General features: G+C 37.3%; 1 protein-coding gene across 33 annotated transcripts in view; it reads right to left on the reverse strand.

Annotated features, from left to right (window-relative positions):
* The window catches only part of NRXN1 (neurexin 1), a 740,630-nt gene that overhangs the window by 224,157 nt on the left and 493,763 nt on the right, over nucleotides 1-22,710 (reverse strand). For all 33 annotated transcript variants that reach the window (XM_074897427.1, XM_074897426.1, XM_074897419.1 and 30 more), the window contains one exon: nucleotides 4,727-4,908. In XM_074897427.1, coding sequence (XP_074753528.1) covers nucleotides 4,727-4,908 — 182 coding nt within the window. The remainder of the gene's footprint in view (nucleotides 1-4,726; nucleotides 4,909-22,710) is intronic.

Raw genomic sequence — 22,710 nt, forward strand, 5'->3', positions numbered from 1 at the left:
GACATATAACATTTCCTCTCCTATGACTGTCCACCTCAGTCATTAATGTTAACTCTGAAGGCTTCACAAACACATTGTGAAAATCTAAATACAATACTGATTAATCTGTCATGCCAGTAATGCTGCATCTTCAGAATATTTCTGGTTAATTGTGTTATACTTTGCATATATTGATACTATCTGTCTTTAAAACATATCATACTTTTTCAGGTAACTACATCTTTTAAAATAGTTTTCCACACTTTCCCATCACAGTGTTAATCTTTCTGGTTTACATTTTCCCTGTAATAATTTTTCCTAATAACATTAAAGAGAGTGAAATAAAAATTATCGACCACAACCTACCCCGAGTTTATTTTCTTTTTATTTTTCTGTGCTTACTATATCCTAGGTAGGATTGTCAGTCTTCTCTTGCTGGAATTACAGGGCGTTTTTTCTGAGCTTCCCCCAGGAAGGACAATGTTCAAAATGCTGCCACATCTGCCTTATTCCTTCATATCTGTAACTGAGCTTAATTAGTAATTCTTTGCCCTACGTGAGATAATAGAGTGAACCAGTTTAGTTTAAGTAGCTAGTGTCCTGTAGGCTGGGTGTCTTCTGGAACGCCAAAGCTGTAAGGTCTGAAATGCTCTGCTGGCCTTATCCCCCACACAAACTTCTTTTTCTCAATTTCAAAATCAGCCATAACCATAAACACAGCACACTGGTTTTGTGTTCTCCAGATACTTCGATTTTAAAACAAATACATGAACAAAGTAGACGTAGAAACTGATGATGCTTTCCATCAGGCACACAAAATGTTACATTTTGTTATCGTTTGAAGTCTTTCATTTTAACAATGAAAGATGAAAACATGGCATAATTTATACCTAAAACAACTGTTAAAAATGGTTGAGGTCTATTGATGGAAAGTAATCTTTCCTGTTTTCATTAGCAGAGCAAATACTTGTGCCACACAGGAGAATACCAGTTCCCTATGCTTCTAGCATTGCCAGAAAGAACAATTTAACATGATTTCTTAGCCCTTCAAGGTAATATCTTTGTCTAACTTCACCCTGTTCCTCACCACAGCAATACTGGAAACTCAAGGCAGCAACAGCGCAGTGCCTGTGGAAGGCGATGACATATATATATATATATATATATATATATATATATGTATCTACTTTTCTGTCTAATGATTTGGTAGAAGAAGATGGGAAGAGAAGAACAGCAGAAATAGGAATAGCAAACACCGACAGAATCCCCTAAGGGATTTAGAAGTCAATGAAAAAGTCAAGCAGAGAAGTGCACATGATTAACCAAACACTGAGTGAATAAACTCCCGCCTTTTTCCATCTGGCATGGAGATGGATGCAGACCATGCCAAGAAAAGGGGGAAAAAAAGAGGATTATAGTAATTCTCAGAGCTCTTTGTCCTTCCTTTATCTGTCAATGGGAGAAGGAAGTGACAGTAGACTTTTAGGCATGATATCTGTTTCCTCTTGAACTAGATATCCCAGCAGAAACTGCACAGGAGACCACTTCCATAACAGATGTCAAGTGATTCCTATGAAAAGTAACTTGCATCTCTGGATGACTAAACCATACTAACACCCCTTCCTTGAAGCACGGGGATGCATATGTGTCATACACACAACCAGTCCTTTATATCTAGGTTGCTACAATACAGGTGGAGTTTTACAATAATCTATCTTGGAATTTAAAATACTTGCACTGGAACTGTTAAGCATCTGGTAGCAATGAAGATTATACATTTTTAAAAATGTTTCTCATATTAACAATGGTTATTTGGGGAGGTTAAATGATTACTTTAAATAAATGTGTTTCTAACCTAACACTAAAGCTGTGATTCAGACGATCAAGTAGCAATTTTCAAAATCAGAATTTGTTATGAGCTTGATTTCATTCTTAGGTTTACATCATCTTTAAGTAAACAGAATAATAAAGAGGGCAAGCACATACTGAAGTACCATAATCAAACTTGTAATTTCCTCTTCCATTTCTAGAATGAAGAAGGTTAAGAACAAGCTACCTCATAGCTCTGTTCTGAAATATCCCAAACAAGCACTGTCCCCAACATGCTAGTGAGGACTATGAACTAACATTTTTTAACTCAAAGCAATAGTTCCAAACTTTCTTTGCAACCATTCTGCTGAAAATATGCTTAAAACCTATCCTTACACATCTGTCCCAAATTTTGTCATTGGGGAGGATATGAGCGATTAATGACTTCCTGGGTAAGAAAACCTCAGTAACAAAAGAAGCAGTTTCTATCATACTGTAAAACTGATTCTCAGCATAATTAAATCACAACTATATCCTTGTTATAATGTTATAGTTTTTATAACACAAGTTACCCATGAACAGTGCACCGCAATGTACACAGGCATTTATTGCTCATGCATATTCATTATACAAACAGGTGAGCGGGTGCATGCAAAAGAACATGCAGAATTAGACTCTTCCCCCCTTCCAGTTTTTCCTCCTTCCCCTATTCACAGCTTTTGCTTATTTAGCAGATAAGACATTCTTAGTGGCTTCTCAACATTGGTGCAAGCAGGAAGTTTTGAATGACACAGCCCTTGTACTACTTTTATTACAGCTAGTTTAATAGAATAGCTACCACTATTGAAAAGTTTCGATCCAATAAACTATTTTTCAAATACAACATATACCTAGGCCTCTCCGTTTCTACGTTCTTCATTTTTATAACCATGATGTTTCACAATATCTTGCTGAGCTAAAATAGATCTCAGGTAAAATTCCCAGAAGTGCCTACAGTTCCACTGACTTTAATAAGATACATGTTCTTTGAGTGCTTTTGAAAATACTGCCTTTCAACTTTCTTTTGAATACTATCCTTATTTGAAATAGATTCTGGGAAATTATATCCCAGTAGTTTTCCAAGCTTTATCTAACATTAATGACCCTTAAAAAAATCCTAGCCAGGATTTCAGGTCTCCACTTTAGTGTCTCCACTCTAGAGAGAGACTACACTGAAGCAGCTCTCAGAAGGTCAGACCTCGTTCCAGTGAAATTTTTGCACAGTTATCACAGATTTTGCTCTAAAGCAGAGCAGGCTTCAGGGAGGTTCCCAAAGTCTCTTGCAAAGACAATAGGAGGAGGCCAGGATCACCTCTCCGAGCATGATGATAAAAGGCCTTTTGCTGCTTCACAGAAGTTTCATAAAAACAGGTAAGTATAATTTATTATTTTCCCCATCACTAAGCTGGTAGTGTTTCTGATCATAGAAAACTCTCAATTATTCCTTTATTTTTACTATCTTTTGCTACAGCATGGGTGTAAGAAAGTTATCGGGAAAAAAAAAATCAACTAAAACACTTACGAGCTGGAAAAAATGTTTGGTCTCCAACTCATAATTAATGAACCCAATGTTTGTTTTAAAATGGAAAATTCGAGGCCAGACAGAAGACTGCAAAAATATTATGGTTTTGATAGACTTCAGGTACAGTAAAAGTACCAGAAAAACATCCTTAACATGCTAATGAAAAAGAAAACACTGCAAGAAGAAAGTAACACTGTTGACCACAGTGGGGGGATCTGGTCTCAGACTGCAAGGAAACAAGCAAATGATGACTAGGCATCTGAAGTTAGATGCTGCTTTGGAAAGCAAATTTTTAAATTCTCTTCAGCAACACAATACTTGCCTTGAAAAATGTAGGCTCTCAGTTTTTCTGGCACCTCGGAGAAGTTGCTTTGTTCACATTTTTAAATTAAGACTGTACAATACCAGCCAGCGGCTTTGTCCGTGCGTTTCAATGCAAGAGAAGTGTATAGACAACCTCTGGATTTTATTTGTGGCCTTCTTTCTTTGTTTATTTACTCAAGCCAGTAAATAAAAAAAAATATCACCTTGGTCCACAATGCAAGAGTGCCTTTACAGAAATAAGGAGCCTGGGAAGATTGAATACCATAATTCCCTCTAATTTTGAAAATTATCACTGCTGAATGTTTTCTGAGGGTAGAAGTGTAATTGGTTATAGATCAATAAGTAATTTCATTCAAAAGGAACTCTTCTGTTCCTGAAAGCAGAGAGATTCTTAAATCAAAATCAAACTAATATATTAACAAAGTTGAGACTAATCTAAACAACAAAATTTTATACTGCCCTAGTTATGTTTATCTCAACTGATCATTTATTTATGTTGCCATAAAAATCCAGATGCTTTCAATTTTGATTGCTAGTTACTTGCTTTATGGCAGCTGAAATTACTTTTTTAGACTTCCTAGCTTGACAATCTTGCTTTCTGCTTAAGATTTATCATCACAAAGGAACGGTGAAATCAGAGGATAAATTCTAGTATTAACAATAAACACAGCCAATTGTGGCACACTGTAATTCTCCCACTAGATTCCAGATTAAATCCTCCAGGATTAATGTACCTTCCTCAGACATCGCTAAATACTGTTTCATGCAATTAGATTGAAATAAACTTCTATATCTCTACAGGTAACCAGGTATGATTTTTAATCGAAAAGCCATATAAAGTAGCACTGTATAAAGTAAAAGGCATTTTGAGAACGTCTGAGACCCTGTACAGTATTGTATGCTATAAGCCATTATCATTTACTTCACTATTGACCCTAAAAGATTCATTACCAAACTGCTGTATCTACATTAAAATACAATAAATTAAAACCCCACAAATACAAGAACAATCAAAACAAGAAGGAATGTCATGCATTTGTTAATTATACTTACGATATGCAGCTCTAAATAATCTCCGAGCCCAGTAGAACTGTCCACTCGTACCAACACAGCTTCTTTTTGAACAGTACTAAACCCTATTGCCAGTCTGTCCGCACGAGTGCTTGGCCGATCATTAGGAGGCCACGTATAAGTGATTTGTCCACCACCTTTGCTAAAGATATATGTTGTTCCCGCTGTAAAACAGAAATAAATATAATTAGCTTGCCTGTGCCCATGCGAACTCACATGGAAATCATGCCCTACAAAAATCAGGATATTCTCATATAGCAAATGGATTCATAGAAACAAACAAGACTATATTTCAGCATGAAGGGGTCTTTATCTCTGAAAATTTTGCAGCAAGCAATATATTAGTGCTTTTTATATAGTGCAATCAACACAGAATATAACATAATTGCATATGCAGCGACTTAAAATACCATAGCTCTGATTCAGAAACGCATATCTATTCACGAGAGTTCTTAAGCATATGCTTGAAGAACATGTTTCTCTGATGTGCAGAACAGGGATAAGTCAAACCAAATGCTTTCCCAAACTAGGCCTATGTGAGGAAGAAGTGAAGTAGTTCCTGTTATCTCATGACTGACAAAATAATGCAGTTCCTTATTTACACAACGAAAATGATATATACTATAGGATACGACACTGTGCCCAGCAAAGCAAGATGTTAACAAATATATTCAGATGAGACTTTTACAGATCTGAGGTTTATCAGCTTGTGACAGATGGGGATAACAAACGGAAACATACTTTACTTGTCATGCCAGGACAAAAAAGGTATCAGTCTACAATTTAAGTAAGCAGTGGTTTATTTGCATAATACTCAATATATAAGAGATATATGAGAGTGGAAATCTTTGCACATCATATCCAGTGTGAATTTACAAAATCTATAATCTGTTTTAAACAAGTTCTTTAATCTAAAACCACTCGGCACTCAGGTGCTTAACTTCACCACCAGCATATTTCCTCTGAACTAAACCAGCAGCATATCTGGACATTTTCCATTTAGAACTTGTATCCTAAAACCAACATATAGCAGGCAAATTGTGCATGCACTTGATCTTTCATTTGCAAAGTCACTACAAACAGTTCACTTCTTTTCTATGAAGATAGGTCAAAGTTTAGGCAGATATGTCAACGCATTGTAAATAGAGACGTTTAGTTTTACTAGCTGATCTAAGATGGCTCACTGTGTGGCTACTCTCAGTTTTATTGAATGTAATTCAGTTTATTCCACCCGATAATCTCACTACATACTTCCCATGTCCACGTAATGAGACAGTGCATAGCAACATAATTGTCATTTTCTTACTTTCTTTCAAGACCGACCAAAAATGCTGTGAGCATACAAAAGGATCTAAAATCCCTTGAACACATAGACTTTTAAAAGCAAAACCAAAAGGGCTGTATAGTTACACCACTCCTTCAACTTCCAGATGCCTCAAAATTTTACTCTATTTGCTGAGAGAGACTGCTTTGTGTCAGATGCAAAGCGAAAAGGTGAACTAGTCTTTTTGAAAAGATATCCTATATTTATTTCTAACATCACTTCTCCTTTATGGAATTGCATACCTACTCATGAGTTTTTTCCAGTACCATCAATTTGTAATATTTTATGCACTGTGCATAGCACTTAAAAAACTGTAAAGCTCATTTTATATCAACACACTTGCAGGATTGCACTGTGCTTCAAATAGATCTCTTGGCTTTTCTCTTGATGGCAAAATACCAACCTGCGTGTGTTTTAAGAAGACTTGACAACTCTCTTTAGCAAAGACAAACATAATAACAGATCTGATATCTAAGGTTTCACTTACACTCCCAAGTGAAATCAGGGCTTATCATCATTGTAAAGAGTTGTGCAAGAGTTGGTAATAGACTTGAGCAAATAGACTTGGACTGGTTTAGGAATATGTGTAAGAAAAAACTAGTCTCCTGCTCTCCCACCTTGCCTTCCTCATATGTGGTGCTCTGAAATGCCCAGTAATGTGTTGCATGCTATGCAGTAATGATGGTTGAATCTCCAGTTTTAGTGTGTCCCAAAACAAAGATACACGAGACAGGTAATATCACTGTTGATTGTCCCCAAGTTCTCCTCATTGCTGATAGTGTTGACTTCAACTCTTGGGCCAACTGAGGAGTGACAGAGTTTGGACCTTCATACAGCATATGTCACACTGGTGTCTAGTGAAAGGATTTATTCTGTGTTGAAAAACAGAGGGCTTGGTCCAAAGCTCACTAAAAACAGTGACAGCCTTTCTGTTGACTTCATAAAACATTGTGTCAGGTCATGAATGAGGTTCTTATAAGTGACAAAAATGTGAAGACTAAGAAAAAACAACTCCTTACACCTCAATGTCACAGATGAAACTGTTAGAATAGTACATAAGATTTAAGTGGGAGTGCATAATTCTTTTCTTGGTTTTAACAGATGTGTTTACCCAATATAGAAGACAAAGAAAAGCCTGCCAAGCCATAGTGGAGTCATACTGAATACAATGACCCAGAAGTAAGTATTCAGATCTAAACAATGAGAGACTCAGTTGATCTTATTCAGTGTGAATCTTTGTCACAGTTTCTTGCTAAACACTGCCCTTCAACTAAACCAATGAAGAGCAATTCATTCCATACTGCTGCTGCATTGAAGCCAAGGTCAATGTCAGTAGTGCTGGATAAATCTAGCTGTAAACCTTAAACTATGTAAAATCAACATCAAAGTTAAAAAACTTATCTTTTATCCATGATAACATGTGGTTTATGGTTTTTTATGGCAAAGCTCTCCCTTCTTTATAACTGTCCATTTTGTAGCTCTTCGAACGAGCTGTGTGTCTGGTAACAGGCTAATTAATCCATGCTGATGAATACAGATCTGCCTCTGTCTAAACTGTACAGGGAGTCACGTTCTTTGAATTTCCTGTATTAATTATGAAAAAAATGGGTCGGAAGCCATTTGAGAATAGATCCTCTAGTGTTTATATTTCAAGAAAGACAAATATAATAATGTAAAATTTATTACTCTGGGATTGATCTCAGCTTATAGTCTGACCTCCCATTAACTATTAAAAGCTAGAAACTGAGCAGCTGTTCAAAACCACCCTGCTTACTACCAGTTTTGGATATGTTAAGAAACAACAGAGGAATCATAATTCACTTGCTCCGTGAAGTCTTTTATGCTCTCTGACAAACCTTATAATGTCTCCGCCGTTCTTTCAGAACATTGTCACTAAACCAGTCATCTTCTTTCTCTCTCTTAGCTTATGGCACTGTGTTGTTTGGGGTTTATCATCTCAAGAGAATTGAAAGCAGCAGAATTAGAATGTCAAGAATAGAAATGCCATCAGCACAGTACTTGTAAGTAGGCAACTTTGTAACAAGCCAGTTATATCTCTCAGCTGCAGAATTTACTGCGTAATTCTTTATGCGTCCATGCATCTACACAATGTTTAGGAAAAATGTCCATACAGCTCTTTGAAATTCTTAACCATGAAAGCATGGTTCCTTTTGCAACAAACTGCCAGTGGTCAAGATGCAGTAATGGTTTTTAATGGCCTGGGTCTCTCAAGTCTTACTTGTTTGCAAAATTCATCTTTATGAAATAGTGCATTCATTTCAGTGCAGCCTGGCAGCAACTCAAGGACATCTGCTTACCTATACAGTATTAAGCAGATAAATATTTTGTTTAGTACCCATTTACTGTATTCTATTACTGTGTATGACTGCAAAGCTTTTCAATATTTATTGCTCTGAAGTCACATCTGATGTAGTTTAACAGTTTGCTCAAATCAACAACAAACCAACAGATTTCTACCTTACTCGTGTTCATCCCAATTTTGTGTTTAAGGTACACTGCACTGAAGGGTAATGTACATAATTCCATTTTTCCCATATAGCGTTAGTAACTTAATGTTTATTTTCAACATTCACATCAGGTTTCAGATGCCGACTAAGTGAAAGCACTGGTTTGATTGAACTATGGACCCCAATGAACTACGATTCCATCACACTCTGTAGCTGAAAAGCTAAAGACTGAAGCCTGTAAACGTCAATAATGAAAACTATTGGCTACCCTTGCATTAATAGTAAAGCAAATTTTAAATATTATAAAAAATATGCAGGGTAAGCATTGCTGGTTATAACGAAAAATTACCCAATAATGTAATTTTCTTCCTTGTGTGTATTATCAGTACTTCATTCTGGGCTAGAATGTGAACCCTCTTATTCCCACCGGTAGGTAATTACTTGCATTGATAAACCTGCTGAATCTAGAGAGACTATTTGTGCAGGCTACTATTAATTATCAAGAGTGAAGAATTTTCAATATGAATCTCTCTCTCCATACATCTGCCCAAACATCTATATGGAGGCATTAATCACACTTGCTATGTTCTGGGAAGCATACAAATCTCCATTAATACTTCGTTTTTACATTTTCATCTACGTATTTTCATCCTGCCCAAGCTGAAGTTCCAGAAAAGTACACAAAACTTCCATATGTAGATTTGCAGAGATTTTCTAAGGTAAGTAAAGAAAGAATGCTTCAAGTCTGCAACGTGATATGCCAAGGGAAGAGAGGGGGGTGTTTCAAAATAATAATTTTGGCAGATTAAAAAACAGCTCCTCTGTGTGTTTCTTTTTAGACTGTGATGCATTATTAATTATTTACACAGAACAGAGAATATATGTCACAGGGCTGAAGTAAGGAGGGAACGGCCATTAGGGTTAACCATGGGAAGAAGAAGGGAAGAGCTGCTGGAAGAAGCATTTGAAACTAAAGATGAGATTCAGCTGAACACTTCCTCAAGGCATCCCACTAATCTGGGCAGGAGGCCTAATATGGATTGTAACTGCTTTGCTGCAAAAACGACATCAGGGTACTCTAAGTACAGTCTATTTAACAGCAGAAGAGGTGTATTGGATGGGGAAGAAGATTTTCAAATGGATCACTGCCTCTAGCTCTCCAAAAAGCTTGAGTCACAGAGGTAAGAATGGAGAAATGTCTCTTTTTCTGGCCAGGTTCCTCTTAGACTCATGGATAACAGGCTCTAGGAGGCTATTTACGATGTTCCTTGGACCACACTCACCTTGGTGAACCTTAAAGGGTCATAGTTTTCCTGGAAACTGAGTGTCACTCAAATCAATGTCCAGTTAGATCCTTAAACCGATCTGACTGCATACTCAAACTATGACTGTCACTAGCAGTCTTATCATGCTGGTACATTTTATGAACGGTAAGATCACAAACCACATAACAAATTTCCTTAGAAATTACATCACTTCATTCACTGACTTTCCATTCTACCTGAGTAACCATAAGAAGACTCACTGACCAAACAAGCATTGACAAGACCATTGCTCGGTTTTGTTCTTAATATCTTCATTAATGATGTCATCTTACCACTTCAGGTAAAGATGCTGATGAAAATAAAGAGAACAGAAAATGTCTATCTGCCTACTGCCTGCCTTCTGTGGCACCCACACTATGCTACAGTTAATGTCTGAAATTCAATTTTTCTTTAAGAGAGACTGAAGCCACATACAGTGGCTGCTGCTAGCTGAATCTCCAAATTTCCAACAGAGTCTATGATACTACTGAGGCATCTCCCCTCTCTGCATAGGTTACTACTGTGCTGATTGTAATCTAGAATGGGAGCCTATTTCCATAGTACATGCCATGTCTTAAAAGCTATGGTCAAGAAGCAAGTTTCACCCAAACAGTAACTAGATAAATATGACCCCTCAACCAGCTCAATCACCAGCTGAAGCATTTCATTATAATGAGCCAGGAAAGCATGGCCCAGTATGTAAAAGATGCTGAAAGAGAAGAGCCTTCACCTCATTGCTGCTGTCTGCTACCTCTTCCAGATTGTCAACCAGTCAATGCCAGTATTAAACAGGTAGAGATAAGATACAGCCTTCAACATTCCTCGATAAACAGAAACCATGCTATGCAGCTACTATTAATTCAAACACAACTTTATATTGTCTATAGAACTTCTCTTCCCAAACCACTATAGAGACCCTGAGTTGCATTATCAGAGCCTACAAGGCTTTTCATCCCACTACATGCAAGTTTTCAGAAAGATCTATAAAACAGTGCTGTGCACGGTTTATTATATTCAGCTATCCCCAAGTGCTGTCTTCAGGTAAAGGTCTAAGCGATAATAGAACAACACAGTCTCAAGTCAAGCTGAGCATCCTGGCCTTTGCAATGACATTTATTGCAGATTCAAAGCAGTAACACAAGAAGCAAATTCTTTTCCTCAGACCACAAGAGTTGCTATAAGCAGTTTAATCAGCTCAGCACCACACGCCCCCTCCAAACACACAGATGCACATGAACACAAAAGAAAAACAAAACAAAAGAAGAAAAACAGAAAAACACTCCTTCTTACTTCTTTCCTCCAGTCTATGGCAATGGTATTTGGTCAGTACCATGACCTGGTAAATACTTTGTAGGTGGCACCATAGCATTCTCACCTGTCTAAAATCATCCCTAGGGTCTTTCCATAGCTTGACTTTCTGGCACCAGTCTCTTGACTAAAAGGAGCCCTCAACTTGACACTAGTCACAGGCTCGACCGACAAATGTACAACTCCACCTTTGGCTTCAGCTGCTTAGACTGAAGCACGGCCTGATTCCAGTTAATTCTCTGCATTTGCTGAGAACTCAGTGGAGTGCTTCTCCATAAACTAGGTCACATCATATCTCTCCCAGTAATGCAAGAGAGAAATGCTTTTTCCATATGGGGAGGTTGTCAAACTTATTTAAGACCCTTTAAATGTTAAAGGTGCTATACAAAGACAAACCCTCATTCTATATCTCATCATTCATATTTTACACCGCGTGCCATAATAAAGTGGTGGAGAAAATACTCCATTCCAGTTTCAATTGTTCTTGTAATTGTAATTCCCCAGTTTCAAACGTGAAATCTTATTTTCAGAAAGTTTCTCAGTGAAGGATAACCTTATGGAGCTGCAGAATACATCCACCATCCTTGCTCATCCTCCAGTAACTTTTCAATCTAACAGTCAAATTTAGCCAAGTTTCAGAGAGGGGTAGGCAGAAATTTCAAACAAAATTTATTCTTAGCAGTCTAATGAAAATCAATGACTGTGTAAAGGAGAAATCTGTACAGCTCAACCACTATACTTTTTGTTTGGCAATAGCCTGTAGGGCACTTGGTAGTTGTATATTGGTGGGCTGATCAATACACTCAGTGTGCTACGCTAGTCGTACAATGGCACCACATATCTGAAGTGTCACCTGGAGCTCTGGGAGGAAAAAGGAACAGAAGCTACTGGATTCTTGCAGTAAGAGAGAGTAACACTTGGGAAACAAGGCACCATTCACTAAAAATTCAGGATTCATTTTTTTGCTGCTTTTGCAACAAAATGTTCATATTTCAAGCCAAAAATATATAATATTTATCTACAATGAGGACATATAGCTCTACTGATTTCAATAGGGTCACTAAGGGACAAGCAACTAAAACTTGTGAGTAATGATGGCTCAAGAGATGTGTATGTCTATAAAGGACAATCCTTATGCAGTTTAGCATCAGTATTACAAGTTGGCATCATTCTTGCCATCATAAATGACACAGCTGGTTAAAATAAAAGTTTCCAAGGAGTGATTCTAGTATCTTTACTCAAACCAAATAGCATCTTACATCTTGAATGACCCCATTGATTTAGATTAGATCACTTAACTGGAGTAAAGTACTACTCAGTTTGAGTAGGCACATCAAACTAAGATCTTTCAATTGTGTTTAAAATGAATATAATTTTGAGAAGGACCCTAGCTATGCAAGACCTAGCTGAAATCATCTGACTTATTAACAAAACATGAGTTGATTTACTGAATGCCAATAGACTGGATAGTATTTAGGCACTGATTCTGTAAAATTATTTTGATTATATTTGAAAAGTCCACAGTAAAAAATTTCTGGGGTTTCTTGATCTCATTAGCACGTTCATTTATACAAAGCCAGTGATTTATTTTATGAAAGGGTACAGTGTTTCTAACGCAAATCTGACACAGACTGGGAAAAGAACATTATTGTTCTTCTCCAGAATCTCTCAGTTTAAAAATTTTACTGGCTGCCTATTATCTAGCACTTTTCCAGTATGGATGGCTGTTCAAAATGAATTTAGAATATTTCTGTATGAAATGTAAGCCAAGTAATTCCCCATTATTGCCTCGCACTGTTATGTAATGTAGATGGTTAGAAAATTATGTATTTCTGAAATCAAAGCCTGCTCTAAATGTCATACCGCAGTCAACATGAAACATTTTAATCCATTATAACTCTATTAAAAGTAACAAGGATACAACGTGTCTGCTTCTGAAAGCTTGCCAAAAAGTCAGCTGGAAATTAAAAGTCAAATGTCTATAAATAAGGCCAGGTTTTATTCCTCCTACAACCTTGTCAACATATAGTTAAACATAAATTTTTTGAACACTGCCTAGAGAAGTGGAAATTGCATTGTCGGGAAACACATACGAGAAGGCAATGAGATGAAAAATATTTCCGGACAGATTATAATGTAAAGGCATTATCAGAGTGAAATTAGCAAACTCAAGTACTCTTGAAGACAATAGGGCTGTTCTGGTCCCCACATTCCTTACATTAGGAAATGTCAAGGCCCTTCACTTCAATTTAGCCACTGTTACCTTAAATTCCATTAAAATAAATGGACTGCACATGCACTGATTTGCTTCTTATGGCTTATTAGTTGTGCCAACATACAAGAATGCAGTTAAGGGGCTGGTTAGTTGAAAGGATTTGTAACAGGATGCAAAAACTGGGACATTAGCTCAAATACTACGCAGGTCAATAGAGACCAAATGTTGTTACCATCTGTTGGTGGCCTACGTGAAATCATTCAGTGGTTCCAGTCCAGGGAACCTTACAAACTCAACAAATACCTGGCAAAAGTTAGAAATTCCGTAAGCCAAGTAACTTGAGTTTCCAAGCTTGCTGACTCAACTGGGAAGCCTGTAAGTTGAAGATAAACTGCTTATGCATCAGAATCTGAACATCTCCCACAAAAGCAGCTATGCACAGATGTGCATGCAGGCCAAAAAACAGTAGACGAAAATCCAAAATTAAATTTTCTCTGTATAGGTCCATCAAAATGTAATGTACTTTTCAAACAAATGGAGGTTGTTTTTTTTTAAAAAAAGTCATGCAAAACAGAGTGCCTGAAGTTATATTTTTATTGAAGCACCTACAGCAGTATCCTGAGTCTTAGAAGTGTTGCAGCATTTCTGGCAACCTATAAAAATCAAATGCCTCTTCTTTAAATGAAGATACAAACATTTGAAATAGCTGGCCTTAAGTCATTTAATTATGTTAAAATGGACAGGAGGTTGGCTGAAAATGTCTAGTATGCTTCTAGGCTAAATCTGTATTTCTTATTGGCTTCCTTACTAATACAATACACCAGCTATCCTATCTTGCATTAACTTAGTTATTTTTAAGTGACATTTACATTACCTTCCTTGCTAAATTGTGCATCTCATAATTTACTCTTGAAAAATCCTAAAATACTTAGAGAGCTTTCAAAAGTAGTAAAAACTTGTCTTAGAAAAAATGTATAAAGTGCTGAAAATAAAAGCACTGTTTACTGCAAGTCTGTTAAATTCACTGAAAAATGATACAAGCACAACAAGGATGTCAGAGGCTGGACTAAGATAAAATACTACTATTACTTGCAGCAGAAAGATGGTACTGGCAACAATGAAACTTACAGAGTTGAAATGGAGCCTCTTCTAAAAATAGCAAGTTGTATTATGGACAATGTGCAATGAAGTTTAATATTCCTTGTTTGTAAAGGTAGTGAAGAATAAGATGTTCTGTTGCATACATGCTCTTCTACTAATTACTCAATTACTAATAGCAGAAAAAAATAGTGTGGTAGTGTTTCTGAATATTTTCAAGTAGACATATACGGGCTATAGCTGCAGAAAAACAGAAACGGCATAGTTTCTTAGAGATGTTACATCCTGAAATGCAAAAATAGCAACCATTCTTCCTCTAACAAAAATGAAAGATATTAAATCTTTGGAAAAACATGGAGCTTAAGCCTCCCTGAAGCACATGAATCCACCACTGAAGCAGATGTTCAGTTGCTAGAGGCGTCTCAGAGGCAGACCTGGCAAAGGGAAGGACTGATGAGCAGTCTACATATTAACTTCAGTCTTGTAGCATTATACTATCTTTCTAACTCCAAGCATGAGCAAGCCCAAAATTTCATGCTATTTCATTTTATTTCATACACAGAGTAATAACTGATTTTAAAAATCCTCATATTTTAAAACCAAAGCTAGTCTTCAGCAGTATTACATGTACTCAAACCTCAGAAAAGTATCACATAAAAGAGCAATATGATGTAAAAATATCTGGTTGGTTGGCTCAAAGAAAGCCCAAAATTAAGAAATTTGTAGCAAGCAGCTACAAATAATACTTCATGTGGAAAGATTTCTTAGCCATTACCCCAAGGACTGATCTTGTGACATCAGTGTTTACTTATCAAATCTGCACATGAAACAAATCGTGTTTAACAGGGGTACAGAAATCCAGCTGTATTTGAATCTTTAAGGTTATTAGACCTTTATAATAACAGCTAATAGGGACCAGCCAAGTTGGGCCAATTCACTTCCTTCCTACTTCTTTCTGTTCTACTACATAATAGATTTCCAATTGTGGTCTGGCACAAAAAACCTACATGCCTTGTCATTATGATAATTGCTATCATTCTTCTTTGGAAAGTCCTTATGCTGTTGTTTGTAAGCAACAATTCACTGCCAGCTTCAGAGGATAAAGAGCTGTAGTGAAAAATATGCATCTTACGCTTTTCACTGTTTTACATAGTTGACTAATTAGGGAGCACGATTTAACCACTGGATTCCACAATGCTCTTTGGAGAGAACCTGACAAAACAGTTTTGGGGTGTAAGATACTCACTCATCTCAATGGGGACTAACTCAAGTGTCAACTCTGACACTTCACATGCCAGTACTATTAGTTGTGACTTAGATCACCTGTGTATGCAAGAAAGGGGAGCAGTTAATCACCCTCTGAGCACTAACCCAGACTAATTAAAGCAATGATTTTGTGTAGGTCCTTCACTTCCTGAGGTCTGGCTGGAGAAATGATGATGGCTTTTAATTTCCTGAAGTGAAGATCACTACTCAATAGTTTGGGAAGCCTTACTTTAATACAGTAACATAGACAAAGATGTTAAGAACCCTTCAAAATGGTAATACCAATGCATGGGGAGACTTATTCTGTGCAGAAATGTGCTCCGAGATAACCCATTTTTCAATATGCATTATCTAAGTTTGCTAAAGAAACCCAACCCAATCCAAACAGAACATTTCTCAAGAAAAGAAGGAAAAGACAATGACTCGTACACACTATAAACCAGTCTTGCAGAATCAGCTAGAGCATAGTAACTTGGAAGTTTTGAGGACTCCTGCACTACAGTACTTCTTTCACAGATGTTTTTAGAAGTGTTTCTACATCTTACACAAAGAACAAATCCATTGAAGAACAACCAAATATTTAAAAGGTGGTTGTATGCTGACTTAAATTCGTTAAATAAAATTTTACAAGTCATAAGGGAAAGAAGGCTCTGTCTGTCTTATAAATGTTTATTTAATGAACATCAATCAGAAATTAAGATTCACTATTTAAATCTGGAAGGTTTTGTTCATATCCTGCTTAGTTCTCAAAGAACACTACATATTCCTTGCTCACGCATGCTAGAGTCCCACTAAGATGGCTATTCAATGAGAGGCTGGCTTTGTGCTGATTTTGCTAGCATTTGTAATAACAATGCAACCTAAACACTGCAGTTAAACAGGAGAGTAGTATTTTTGGAATACCCTGCTGTTCTAAAGTGCATTGTGAATATTAACATATTCCAGTAAATTAGTTTGCACTCATTATCATAAGCAATTACTTACTGTTTAGACGCTGCTGATATTAAATTGGCAAGCAATTTGCAAGAATTAATACATAGCATAAAAAGCTTTTCAACAGTCTAACAGTATGAAAAGACAAATGTTTATAGTAACACAGACCCTTATATACAGTTGTCTCTCTGTATATAAAAATTCTGTGTATCTCTTCCTATCTGATATCTCTTCTTCAGCAGCAAGTGAATAACTACCTGAGGCCCTGTGACAAACTCTTTATAAACTTTGTTTTGATGCTGTGGAGTAAATCATAAATACCTCAGGCCAAATGCGACAGTAACATCTCATTCACGCTGAAAGAGAAACCGTTTTCATGCTCATTTTTGAAAATAATAGTTTAGAAAATATATCGATGTGAAGTTCAGTTCTTTCCTCTCAAAGCTATTACTTGTTCCTGGTATAACACTGTCAGACGGCAAGGGTAAATCAACACCCTTGTCCTCAAGATACAGGTAGGAATAGAACAAGGCATGGAGAACCTGTCCTGCTTTTGGCAATAACAACAACCTGAGCCTATTTCTCTTCAGTCCAAGCAAGCAGTGATCCCAAATGAAATAACCAAAGGCACCTCAAAATAAAAACCCAAGCAAGAAAAGAATGGGGCCTCCTTTTCTGAAGGACACAGTGAATGTTACAGAGACACTCCTAACAGCATGGTCTGCTTAGCCACAGAAAAGGTGCAGATCATATAGTATGAACCAAAGATGACCCAAAAAGCTTTGTGGGGAGCCTAAAACAACAGGAACAATTTGCTTTGTAACTTAGTTTACATCTTAGCCCTAAGTTTCAAGTGAATTAAGTCCCAGATGAGAAACATAGCACGTCTTTTTGGTTTACATGACACCATTCCCCACGTTGTTCCACACAAGAGTGGAGTCAGTAGCAGAGGCATCCCAGAGCATGTCCAAGGAAGGATTTGGGATTAGGCCCTTGCTTCCCCTGAGCCAGTCTGCACAGCTGAGGAGCAAAGAATGAGCATCCAACCATCTTATCTGCCATCACGTACCTCAAAGCTGGCCCTCTGGATACAGAGTGGACACACTAATTCGCATGCTCCCAGTGAGCACAAAGACCTCAGTATGCCTGAATGGAATTTCAGACCCATGATTCAGTTAGTAATACACTCACAGATCCTGATCTGGTAGGATTAAGCATCTGTTTAAATTGAAACCCACTGGTTAAGGGTATGAGACTGTAAACCACTTCCATGGGTATCGTGCCTACCTACCTGTTTATACTAAACTGCCTTTAATGTGACCATGAACCTTAATGGGGACCTTGGGAATCCAGTATACCATAAACAAACCACAGTAGTTTAAGTAATTCCCAGAATACATTTCTAAAAATATAACTTGTGATCTCAGGTCTCAATCTTTCAAGATACGTTTCAGTCTGGAACCAATTACTATAACCATTTTATCTCATAAAATACACAAGACTGTAATAGAAACACTAATGCACTCTTAACTCTAGGAGCGCAATGGTCCCTGTCTGCCATGCTCAATTATGCACTCTTCTATTATATATTATTGGGTTGAAAATACCTTCAGTAAAAATAGGCATTATTTTTTAAAAATCATTTAATCAGTTCTTAAACATATTTTACCCCATTCAAAGCAGAAGCACTTTCTGCACCTTTCTTGTAACTACCTTTAAAAACATACATTTCTAGATTTTTTTCTTTTTAAATCTAACTCTCTAATTAGCCTTGTGAAGTTATAACTGCATGACTTTTGGTCCTAAAAATGATATGTGCTTAGTCTCTAAAACGAAGTAATGAAGTCTTTATCTGATTAGCAAACCCAATTTTTTTATTCTTATTGACCTCGAATAGAAAAAACATTCAGTAACTCTTTGTAATGGAAGTGCTTCAGAGAAAGAAATATGCTTAGAGTAGGGCTTCAGTCCCTCCATATTTCCCCTTTCATCAATCCTTCATCCTCTCTTTCTTCTAATCCTAATCTGCAAGAGTTCTGAGAAATTGTTTGGTTTCTAACGATGTGGCAGAAGCCCACAGCAGCTCTCAGACCCACAGACCATGTCTCAAAACAATTCTCCCTCTCCTGCTTGGGGAAAAATATACATGGCCTTACAGCGAATGTTCAGTATTGGTGTCCTTAAACTACTAACTCCTTGTACACTAAAAGTGAAGGAATGGAAGCTTCTAATTACCTTTTGATAAAACATCATGTAAAGCAGCATACACGGGAAAAAAAAAAAAAAAAAATCACAAATCCCAAAGGAGAAATTTCTTCATGTTCTGGAGAAATCCAGACTCATCTACATCCAGAATCTTGGCTGTACATGAAATTTAGCCATAGGATTGTTAAACTAAAACTATAAAGAAAAAAACCCCAAAACATAAGACTATTTGCTTAAACAGCAATTGCTATTAATTCCTATTAAATCTCACTGATGTTTGTAGACCCAAACTTTATACAGAATCTTAGCAGTGATGAAAAATGTCATGTATTTCATGAACAGGAATCCTCCCTAAAGTGTCCTAATCTTACCATATCAAAAACTGAGGGAATCTGAACTTTTGCTAAGAAAAAGTAGTTTTTTAGAATTAACAGCTGAAATGAAAGTTTTTATATGTGACCCCAAAACACCCTAAAGGCTCATTAAAAAATAAGGAGGAACTCTTAATTTGCAAATGCAAATAACAAGGCATCTTTATGTTCCCTAGCAGTATGCTTTTCAGCAAACACAAACTATTGCCCTCACTGTTTCCAATAGAGAAATAACAGTACAATTAACAGGAAGGCCCATCACAAGATGATGTTGTGAACTGATGCTTTTTAACTGTCTTTAACTTTTCTGTGACCTGACTCCCTCAAAGCCTACATAGCAACAGTTCCATGCACAGATCACGTGTAAGTTTAAGAGAAAGCAGAGGCTAGACACACACCATGAATAAGGGGAAGGATACAGAAAAACCTTTGGATTAAAATCACACTGCATCTCCTCAACAGTAATGTCAACAGAACTGAGTCCAACACTTGCAAAAGAGTCACAAGAGGGCACGAGATTTACTTTCCCTGCCAAGACAGGGCAACCAAGGAAGAAAATGTGACAAAGAAATTCAAGTTACACCGTGAGCCCCTTTATGCTTATGCAAACATGTAACATATCTTAAAAAGATGTTAGACCTAAAGAAGCAGTCTTGCTCTAATTGTTGTGCTGGTGGGCGGTAACATCTGCTATTGCAACATGTTAGCTCAATCTGATAAACCTGACATAACTGTAAAGCACAACCAAATCACAAGCAAATCCTCTGAATGCATGTCGAACAGCCCTGGATCCTTCAAAGCCCAGACTACGCTATCCCAGGTATATTATTACCTCTTTTCAGGGCAGCATTAGTGTCCAAGAGACCTTGTGGTACACTGCTTCAGGAAGCTGATGCAGCTGAACTAATGCCTCTTCCTTCTCTGGAACAGCCCGGCTGGCCCTATCTGAGAGCTGTGGCCTTACACTACAGTGAGACTGAACCCACAGCCCTGAAAAGCACTCCCTTCCAGCACCCATGCCAGAGAACACAAATATTTTGTGGATGTTTCATCTGCTCAAGGGATTAAACTCATTGTATAGGACAAAATTGATAAAGAAAGAGTGAAAGTCACAAAACTTCAGATAAACAGAATCCACGAGGTACTGTAGTAATGCAAACAATTGTCAGATTCTACAAAATACCATCCAATTAGAGCTGTTATCAAAATGAAGGTCATGTTAAATGGTACTAAGCATACCCTGTACTTACACTGATATTCATGTTAATGTTCATCAAAGTAATTCCTGTTTTAAAAGGGATGATTACTTCGTACCATTATCAGTCTCAGCCTCAATACATTATGCTGTCGCTAATAGGCATAAACCTCAACTTCAGAAAAGATTCATTATCTCAAGTGCTGAGTCAGTATGAGCTGTGTATCTCAGAAAATTCAGTTTCTGCACAGAAAAAAAAGCATACCGTTTGAGCAAGACACTGTGCCCCTAAGTCTTCCCTCCAGTTTAGGCAGTGACCTGGATCCTACATCAATAACTCAATTTATTAATTCTGGGCAGCATATAGTAAATTGCTTTCTGTAGCAATTTGTACTGATGGAGGAGAGCTATTGAGGAACTTTCTTCTCCTTCAAAGAAGACACTTTAGCTGTCACATCGTGTGTAACAATCAATGGTTCCCCTTCCTTCTTTCAGTTGCTTTCCAAGCTGGCAGTTTTAAGACAGCACTTTCAAAAGAAACCAAATTGGTATGTTTTCCTCGTGTTCTTCTATGCAATGTTTTGTATGGGAACAAAGTGCCATTTCATCTGAAAAGATACTCTGAACTATTACAGTTTGGGATTTTTTTTGCTTCAATGTATTTCATTTATTTATTTACACTGAAGACAGATAATAAAAGAACAAGCAGCCTGACCTTTGGACAGCTGTCAGAAAGCCCAACTCCACCACTACAACAACCAACGTGACCTTCTTCTCTACATTCAGCAGCTAACAATCACACAGAATAAGAAAGAAAAAAGCTACCCATCCTGTGTAGAAAACTGGACTCGGTCAGGTAACACAGCTGTTCTCAAAGCACCTGAAGACGTATGTTTTGTGAACCCTTTCAGACCATCTGGGACCCACCAGCTGAATTTCAGAACTGTTCACAGTGATGCCCTGCCAGCAGTAGCTCCCAGTTTCACCAGAATAGACTTAAAACCACTTCTGTAGCTCTCCCTCTACCACCTCAGATGCTATACCACCTATCATCTGTCTTTCTACAGGCACCATAAACGCTGTTATTATTTGCTCCTTCATAATCCATATCCAACTTGCACAGCTGGGTGTGCACAGAGCTGGTAGGAAGGATTTTGAGGGTATGTTTCCACACACGGAGAGCTCAGATTCTTCAGTCTTTACCCAACATACCACTGGAAATCAGAGTAACTTGTTCACAACGGCACACTCACTGCAGCGAGTGGGCTGCATTACAGGCCAAAGTTTTGTTTCCAATAGATTTCAAACATACAGCAACCAGTCCGAGGTCAAGCTCACCAAAAGCCTATATTACAGCAGTAATGTACACGCCGGGAAGTAAAAGACATAACTGGATATAAATGAAAGAAAACCTATCATAACTACGCTTAATGCTCTATCAATAATCCTACACTCCAAAGAAAATACAAGCAGCATATGTCAATCATGCTCAGAGAAATAGAAATAACCACCAATATATATCTGGCTCATTTCTATACTGCATAGTGGCTCTGGTTTATTAGGACAAATATATAGTGCAATATTCTAGGCCATGTAATATGCTATACCACTCAGAGGGCACGTTGTTGATTTTATTGATTCAGTTTTCACACTACTGTAACCCCATTATTGTCAGCAGAGCAACTGGAAACTGCAGATTCTACATTGATAGACTTCAGTATTTCTAATTTTCTAATGTATACAGCTAGCTTTATTTCTGCTTTTTCATTTGACTTTTCCTTTCTAATAAACCCTACTCAACGGTCTTCTATTAAAAAAGGGACAGAATTCAATCCATTAGAGGTATTTATTAGCATTATTAGGATTTTACAACATGATAGCATAATCTGTCCTTTGCCTGAAGTAAACACTCTTAAAGGAAAGTCCATAGGGAGAGTAAAACGGAAGTATTTTTTAAAGTGGTGAATACTAATTAAATATATAGCTGGAGGAAAATATAGTGTTATAACAGAAAGATACAGCTAGCAGACCACACAACAGCCATGATACCAAGGAATCAAAATATGACAGCATATGCTTTGGAGAGGAAGATGGGGAAGAAGCAATCTAGGACAAACTGACAGGAGGAAAATAGAACTATCACTAACAGGAGATGGAGAGGAAAATCAGGACAGAAGGGTGAACATCTGGATATTTGCACTGAAATCAGCACACTGGGAAAGGTAAGCCAGAGGTCTCATAACTGGAGACTCCCAGCTCTGTTTCAGCCCAGGAAGAGA

The sequence above is a fragment of the Athene noctua genome, chromosome 1, assembly GCF_965140245.1.
Source record: "Athene noctua chromosome 1, bAthNoc1.hap1.1, whole genome shotgun sequence".
NCBI lineage: Eukaryota > Metazoa > Chordata > Aves > Strigiformes > Strigidae > Athene > Athene noctua.